The sequence below is a fragment of the Lipotes vexillifer genome, unplaced genomic scaffold (assembly GCF_000442215.2).
Source record: "Lipotes vexillifer unplaced genomic scaffold, Lipotes_vexillifer_v1.1 scaffold182, whole genome shotgun sequence".
Classification (NCBI taxonomy): domain Eukaryota; kingdom Metazoa; phylum Chordata; class Mammalia; order Artiodactyla; family Lipotidae; genus Lipotes; species Lipotes vexillifer.
Window position 1 is genome coordinate 4,166,395 of NW_006798798.1, and position 8,434 is coordinate 4,174,828.

General features: G+C 54.6%; 1 protein-coding gene across 3 annotated transcripts in view; it reads right to left on the minus strand.

Moving 5' to 3' along the window:
• PEPD (peptidase D) overlaps nucleotides 1-8,434 on the minus strand; it is a 123,699-nt gene that overhangs the window by 92,196 nt on the left and 23,069 nt on the right. For 2 of the 3 annotated variants that reach the window (XM_007470952.1, XM_007470950.1), the window contains exons 5-6: nucleotides 8,224-8,287; nucleotides 1,172-1,219 (exon numbers count right to left, since the gene is read on the minus strand). In XM_007470952.1, the coding sequence (XP_007471014.1) occupies nucleotides 1,172-1,219; nucleotides 8,224-8,287 (112 nt within the window). The remainder of the gene's footprint in view (nucleotides 1-1,171; nucleotides 1,220-8,223; nucleotides 8,288-8,434) is intronic. The other variant, XM_007470951.1, reaches the window with a different exon arrangement.

Below are 8,434 nucleotides of genomic sequence, written 5' to 3' on the forward strand. Positions count from 1 at the left end.
CCACCCCCAACCCCCCCCCCCCCGCCCCAAGGCTGGCTGGTCTCCCTGTGCACATGTGTGCACACACGCTCCCCACAGACAGTGTCCTGAAAAGCACTGTCAAATCCGGCCCTTCCAGAGACGTGGGTGTGGCCCGACTCAGGCAGGAGGGGCCTTTCTCCGTGACACCGAGACTCTGTGTTACTTTCCTCTCCTTTCCCTAATTGTAAGGAGGCTCCAACTGGAACTTAGACAGGAGCGGAGACAAAACAAAAGATTCAGAGGAAAACGTGCCATCACCAGAGAGGCCAGGCCTTTCATTTTAAATCACCTTTTAATTCTTCCTCAAGACCTTCAGGTCGATGTCTGTATCCCCCCAAATAAAACACACTGAACCCTCCGTGACCACAATCATAACGCTTCTTCTCAGCCATCAAAACAGCAGGGTGGAAAAAAGAGATCATGTGTAGTGCTAACAAAAATAACTGAGAAAAACTATTTCGGTAAAAATCAGTTAACAAAGGCGAGAAGGGTCACTTTGGGAGGGTGGAAGGGCCGCATCCTCTTCAAATGTGAAGCTCCCCAAGGCTGAAGACGTGTAAGAAAGCAGACTTCTCGGAGCCATCTCACAGCCTCAGCACCCCCGCCCCGCCCTGTGAGGGTGCACCGTGCACCCCTGCCTGCCCCAGGCTGCAGCAGGCCCTCCATCATTTAGTGCCCCGAGTCCAAAATCTGATGCCACACAGCCCAGCACCCTCATGGGCAGATGCAAAGGGTGTTCACCGACACACTCTATGCTGCACATTATCTGAAGTGCACATTTTGATATGTTCTCTATCAACAACGGAGGACAGACAGTGTGGAAGCAAATTGATATTCTACGTCCACAAACCCCAAGAGCTCAACCTGACACAAATACATCCTCTAGTCAGGTTTTAACCCTTGGAGTATGCATGGCGTCTCGTCCACAGTGGCCTCGGGACAGGACACAGCCCAGGTCGACTGGAGAATGGAGGACGTGGTCCTGGATACGTTTAGCAATTCAGACTGAGCTGTCACTATTTATCAGCAATGACCCTTGCTCTCAGTTTCCAATCCTCCCCACCGCCCTGACCTCTGCAGGGGCAAGCGGCTCCCTAAAGCCCCTCCCCGTACTCATACGCTGCCTGGTCCCTGAACACTGGCCACTTACCAAAGTGAGGAGGACGGAGGGGCTCCGTGATGTCAGGACGCTGGCGATCTGAAAGATCAGAAAGAAAAATCCACTTCAGGGCCACCACGTGAAGCCTGATGGCGAGGACGTACCAGCGTTATTAAATACTGACAGCTCACGCTGATCAAGCACATCCTTAAAACAGAAGTTTACAGAGAATAAGGGATTTCTGAAAGCCACACAGCTATCAGGTAACAGAGAGGGATTCAAACCTAAACCTGGCTTCCCCACGTGCTGCCCTGGCTCCGAGCCCCACACAGATCCCAGCTCCTAACAGTCAGACCCACTCGCCCTCCAAGGCTAGCACCTCTGTTCATCTGCCTAGTCCCTCATGAAAGACCCACTGAGGCAATCTCTTCTGCAATGGCGCCCAGGGTAGACACCCTCCTCCCTGGCCCCTTCATCCCCCTGACCACATGGACTTGCCACCCCCAACCCCAGATCCTCTCTTTCCATCCCTCCACGGCCCACTCAGGGCCCTGCACGCTGGCTGCCTTCCCCCCGACCCCCTGAACGAGCTTGCCACGCAAGCTCACCTCCCCACGCCTCTGCCTGGGCTCACCTCTGCCTGGGTCGCCTTCTCCCCATCGTAGCCGCTTCCTCAATTGGAGCTCAGGACTGAGGTCTCTGGCCCCCCGGCGGGTTGGTCCACTCCCTCCTCTACTGCCCCCCGGCCGATCACACTGCCTCGGACACGACATCCTCACTCCAAGGGGACAGGCCACCCCGGTGGGACCACCGTTTTCCTCTCCTGGCCCTACCCCTCAGTCTGCTCTGCATCTTGGCCACTGCAGCTCCTACTGTACTGAGCCCCCTCCCCACGCTCCCACCCTAAACTCTCACACCCTGACACAGGGCGAGAGCGAGGATTTGTTGCTTGTTGTTTCAACAGCTTTATTAAGCCATCACCGACATACTCTACGCTGCATATTATTTGAAGTGCACGTTTTGATAAGTTCTGACATATATATATATATATATATATATATATATATATATGTTTTTTTATACGAGGCTCCCAGAGAAAACCTGGAAGATACCGAAAACTATAAAAAGATAAAATACACCTACAAAACCATCCCCTGAGACTTTTTATCTCTGCACATAAAAACAGAGATCTGTAATGACATTTGGATCATATGAAGTTACATATTTCGCTTATTTCCTGTCATTAAATATTCTTCAAACACGCCATTTTTACCAGTCACTACCGCGGGGGATGGTAAACGTCCAGGGAACACTTGATTACACAGCCTGTGCCAGTCACTGCAGACTCATCTCATGTAACCACCCAGGAAGCTGGTACTGCAAATGTCCAGATTTCACCAGTGAAAAGGCTTATGGGTTGATCTGCCCATAGTTAAAAGAGAGCACAGTAGTGGCTGTGCCATATTCTCTTAACAGATCTGGCATAGTTTATTTATTCATTCCTCTACTGGGCACTTACATTATTTCTAATGATTAACTTTATAAAGCATGCCCTGATGGGCATCCTGATATAAAGTCTTTACTTCCTTAAAAAAAAATGACTTCCTTAAAAAAAAAAAAATTGACCCAGTGAAACTGCTGGGTGACAAGCCCCATACTTTGTCAAGGTTTTGATGCTCACGGCCAGATGACTCACCCTCCCACCAGCAAGCCCAACGCTCCATCTCCCTGGACCCTCCTTGTTTGCTCAGTAACTGCTCTGAGAATGACTGAAGCCCAGCCTCTGCGCTGCACACACAGGGGCGTGGTGAGTCGCTAGCACGCCCCAGGCCCTCTGCGAGGAGGGGGCGGTTCATTAGAAGGAACCAGAGCCAAACTTGTTGGGCCCTGGGTGTGTTGTTACAGCGACTGAAGGGTCTACCATTCATCAGCACAGAGCGTGTCTGTCAATTACGGCAGCACAACCAGACCACGAGTAGGCACCTGGGGACTGTATGTGCTATTGTCCTTGGGAGAGGGGAGCAGGATAACAAACGCGTGGGCTGCTGGTTTTTCTCTCAGCTGTGACTCAGGACGTGCTGCTTGGGGATAACGGAGGAGAAAGCAGCCCTCTCAATGCCACCCGATGTGCACACGGATGGAGGAGGCCTGATGCAGCAGGCCGGGCGTCTGCTGGTCCTGGCAGGTCAGCATCTTTTATTGATCATGAACACCTGAGTGGGCCCTGGTTACCTCTGTGGCTGCAAAACCTCCCCCAGCCAGGCCGCTGCACCCGCCCTTCCCCGTGGAGACCAATCAGTGCTACACTCTCGTCAGCACACCCTGATTCCCTGCCTCCGAAACTAAGGCGACGGACATAAGGCAGCTATGCGTCACAGGTGGGAAATACAGCTCCGCACACAGGACGACATGGCTCTGTCCACATGGGGCCTCATTTCCGTGGACCAGTGGTCACTGGGGACCCACCAGCTCCCATGAACCAGTGCTGTTAAACTCCTTGCCTTGCTTCATGCCAGAGCATCAGTTTTCCAGGTAGCCTGGCCTCTCCGGCAGGTCGCAGTGGACAGCACACGCAGAACTCTCCAGAGCCCTATGGACCAGGATCCTCCCCTGGGGACAGTCACGAGGCTTCCCGTGGACTCCTCACGCACCCTCGTGCCCAAAGCTCCCACCAGGCCTGCTGGCCACTCTTCAAGGACGACGATCCAGAAAAAGGGGCTGGACAATCTTTGACCAGTGCTGTCAAGAAAGTCTGCACTGCTCCGGGAGCTGGGCTTCACTGTGCAAAAAAGCAAAGCTTTTAAAAATGAACCTTTTTCACGGCAGTCTGAAACAGGGCTGAATGCTGGTGGCCGGCAATGCATTTAAAATGTTCAATTTGGGGGTAATTCCTTGGCAGTCCAGTGGTTGGGACTCCGCGCTCTCACTGCCAAGGGTCCGGATTCGATCCCTAGTCGGGGAACTAGGATACCACAAGTCACATGGTGCAGCCAAAATGAATAGCTAAATAAAAATTTTAAAATAAAAATTTCAATTTGTTTCTAAAATTTAAACATTGGGAAAGACCACAAACAACATGGATTTGCAGCTACTCATGAACAACTGGTGCATCTAGTAACCTGGGGCAAGCAGTCCCACACAGCATTCAGAGGGCCCGCCGCAGACCCCACCACTCCCTGACGCCTCTACCCACCGAGGCAGAGAGGCAGGCAGCATCCATCACTGTGCTGCCACCGAGGTCTCTTACATCCGAGCCAGTGACCCTGGCAACATCTGCCTGGTGCCATAAAGGAGAACACAAAACATGTCCTCCGCCTGGCCAACTCCCATCCCCATGAATACCAGCCACTGCACTGCACCTTGATGGCAATGCCTAGTAGCCCCTCTCAAGGTTCTTCTGAGCTCCCCCCTCTCAGGGGAGCCACCATTCACTCTATCTTCTCAATAAACTCAGGATCACCTACAGGAGGAGGGAAACTAGATAGCCAGATTTGCTACATCAGACACCTGTACTGTACATGTGGTTATCAAGTGACGGGCCGCGGCCTGGGGTGGGGGCTTCCTGCCCTCTTTCACAGGAGACAAGTGTCAGCTGCTTCTCGTCTGTGATTTGTAGCCAAGGCTGCCCAAGGTTGTTAGATCAAGCTGAGCACCACAGAACTGGTCCAGGAACCCTTCCCCAACATAAAGGGCTTCCTGTCGCTTTCCATGATGGAGTAGCCCCAGGCACCCTCGAGTGCCTCCCAGCCCAGGTGTCTGTACTTGAGTCGGGCTCTATTTCAAGCCACAGAAAATCAAAGGCACTTGGGAACCTTGTCACCTCTGGAGGCGTGTCCTGCAGCATCCGCTCACTTCTGACAGGGCAAAGGCAGAGGTGGAGGGCGAGCCCCCGGGGTCCAAAGTTGGTGGGGTCAAATCCCAACCCTGGTACTCCATGGCCACGCGGCCGTGCACGAGGCCCTTCACTCCTTGGAGCCTTGGATTCCTCTTAACGGGGTGAGACTGTGGCCCACCACGAGACGGGGCGGAGGGAGGAGGGGATCTGTGTGAGCTGCCGAGGTTGCTGGGACCCACAGGTGCCATCCTGGAGTGAAGCATCTGTCCCACGGCCCACAGGAGCCCTCGCTTCCAATAAGATCCACAGCGGTAATAGTCACAGCAAGGCCGATTAACGAGGACAGTGATGACGGCGTGGCCCTGCAGAAAGCACCATGCTGTCACCTCCACTGAAGCCTTCCCTTAAGATTCTGCTTCATAAATACAGACTCAGAATGAGCTGCTCTGTGGGGCTGTAATTCTACACTATCATGACAGGCTTTCCTGGCGTGACACTCAAGACCTCCTCTGCTCTACCTCATTTGGAGGCCCGCTCCCCTTCTCCCCAGAAATCACTGTGTAAATGGAGCTGCGTTCACGGCCCCCGCCCCCCTCCCCGCCCACCCCAGTCATAAAAGCAAAAACACCAGGCTGTGGCTGGGAGGCTGCGGCAGAGAGACGCTCTGACTCGATGCGCTGGGCCTCAGGGCCCACCCCAGGCTGCCCCCTCCAGGTTTCACACCGAGGAGACCCAGAAGGCCAAGGTCCCAAAGAACAATAATGTTAAGATGCAGTTTACAAAGGTAGGAGGGATACACCCACCAAAGGAGAGGGTCAGAACAAAGTCAGACCTAAGGGTGGGCATCCCTCTCTCTCTAGCACTTCAAAAATACAAGGCACAGTAAGTCCCCTACATATGAGCCTTCAAGTTGCAAACTTTCAAAGATGCGTAAGTACATTCCATCAACATCAGGCATGAGTGAAATTGCAGCTTGCCCTCCATCTCCTATTGCTGATCTCTCAGCTCTACCATCTCCCACCTCCTCTCCCTCCTCCAGTCAGTAACTCTTCTTGCCTGTTCACTCAATGCCAGCCCCTGTATGCCAGCTGTTGTACTGCGCTACTGTACTTTACAAGGTACTGTACTGTAAGATTAAAAATGTTTTCTTTATTTTTTGTGTGTGTTTGTTTTTTATGTATTATTTGTGTGAAAAGTATCATAAACCTATTACAGTACAGTACTATATAGCCGATTGTGTTAGTTGGGCACCTAGGCTAACCTCGTTGGACTTACAAATTGAACTTACAAACACGCTCTTGGAATGGAACGCGTTCATTTGTAAGGGACTTACTGTAAGTGGCAAATGACCTCATTAGGGGCGTGCAAATAAATGTGCAGACTATTGGAGATCCTATACCCAAAGAGGTCAATGCAACACATCACGAGTATATTAACAGACACTTCAGATGCTATGAGTCACCCCCAATAACCTGGCATTAAAATCACATGACATAAAATAAAGACCCACCAAAAGGCCCCCTGCCTTCACACTCTAGCCAGACAGAAGGTGCTGCAGATACAGGCCCCATGCAAGTAAGGTGCACTCCTCCACGAGGCCCTCCTGACTGGGCACCACCATACGGCTGACTATCCACCCGTGCGGTCACCTTCTGCACCAGACCGTGCCCCTGGCTGCTGAGTTCAGCCCTGGGTCCCAACCAGCTCTGATGTCCACACGTCCCTGGGAGTGGGCAGGGAGAGAGTGTGATCGTAAACTCTGGGGATAAAGAACTGGGCCTTAGTAACAAAGACAAGATGGTAAAGGGCAGGGTACAGACCAGAACACAGCCAGGGTCCACAACTGGTCACAAGAGCCAGAGGAGGATTGCCAGTGTGGACTGGAGCTGGTAGGGGATGCTGTGGGCTGCCCGAGGCCTTGGAGGATCGGTAGGATACTGACAAAGAAGTGGGCTGGCCTCCCAGGACAGCAGAACTGCAGCAGGACTGTCCTGTGCACAGGATGACACTGGCGCTGGCCTGCCAGGGGCTGGGCACAGGTGTTCATCAAGGTGAGCTGTCTGCCCCTGAGCAGGCCGGGCTGAGACACACCAGTTCCGCAGAGCACTGTGTGCCTGGCCACAATCCCTGGGAAGCAGCCCCTCATTCCCTGACACAGACTGTGTCCTGCCCAGGGGAAGTGGGGTCGGGGGCTGCTCGGCCTCCAGCTGGCTGGCTCCTCTGGCAGCTTCCACACTGCACCCCAGCTCTTAGTGTATGATGACCTCTGTCTGGGGAAATGTGGCACAGAGGGGCTCCGTGCAGCCGATCCTGCCAGGCCAGGGCTGCACCTCGGGGGGCAGGCACTCACCTCAGAGTGTTGATGTTCTACCCAGCACCGATCTGCACAGAGGATGGGGGCTGTGACAGCACCCAGGGACAAGCAGAGGCCTCCCGTGCGCCTGGCAGTGGTGCAGTATTGGGGGGACTTGGTCCCCCAAGGAGACGAGGGGGGCACATGGCTGTGTTCTCACCTTTGCCACGGCCTGGCCCTAACAGCAGTGGAAGTCAGGGGCAGCCCCTTTTTTTTTTCTTTTTTTTTTTGCGGTATGCGGGCCTCTCACTGTTGTGGCCTCTCCCGTCGCGGAGCACAGGCTCGGGACGCACAGGCTCAGCGGCCATGGCTCACAGGCCCAGCCGCTCCACGGCATGTGGGATCTTCCCAAACCGGGGCACGAACCCGTGTCCCCTGCGTCGGCAGGCGGACCCTCAACCACTGCGCCACCAGGGAAGCCCAGGGGCAGCCCCTTTTGACTGCCTGGATTGGGGGACAGATTCATAGCCCCAGGAGGACAGTCACATACCCACCCAGGCCACATGCCACTGGGCAACCATGCTGGGAAAAGGATTAAAGCCAGGGGTCCTCCAAGCCCACCCCACCCCACAGGCCTCTCGCTGTCTGGGGCACTTCTGACAGCAGCACCTGCAGCTGGTGAGGGCCTGTGGGAAGGGCCTGCCAACACGCGAAGGCCCAGCCAAGCCTGATCAGACCTTCACAGAGACATCCTTCCTCCGAGCAGCTCAGCGGCCACATCCAAGGTACAAGACACCGGAGACCAAGTCGGGCACTGCCCCAGCAAAGCAGGGGCCTCCCAGAGAGGTCTGAGATGCATGTTTCTTGCATGCTCTCTCCAAACAAGGGCGCTGCTGAGGGGGCTGGTGGCTGGACTGTGCTGTCCCGCGACGTCCAGCCAGGCTGTGGCAGCGCGTGGAGTCGGCCACTACTGACCTCGTCTGTGTACTGGACGTCGTCCACGGCGTACTTCTCCTTGAAGTGCTCCTTGGAGTGGATCCTCAAAAGAAGCACAGGGAACGCCAGCGTCAGGCTTCGGCCTCAGCTGGGTCCAGGCTGCCTTCTGAGCGCAGGCCAAGAAGCCCCGGGCCCATCCCCGCCCCCGCCGGCACCTGGCACTGCGCCGGTCTGCCCAACACAGGCTCCG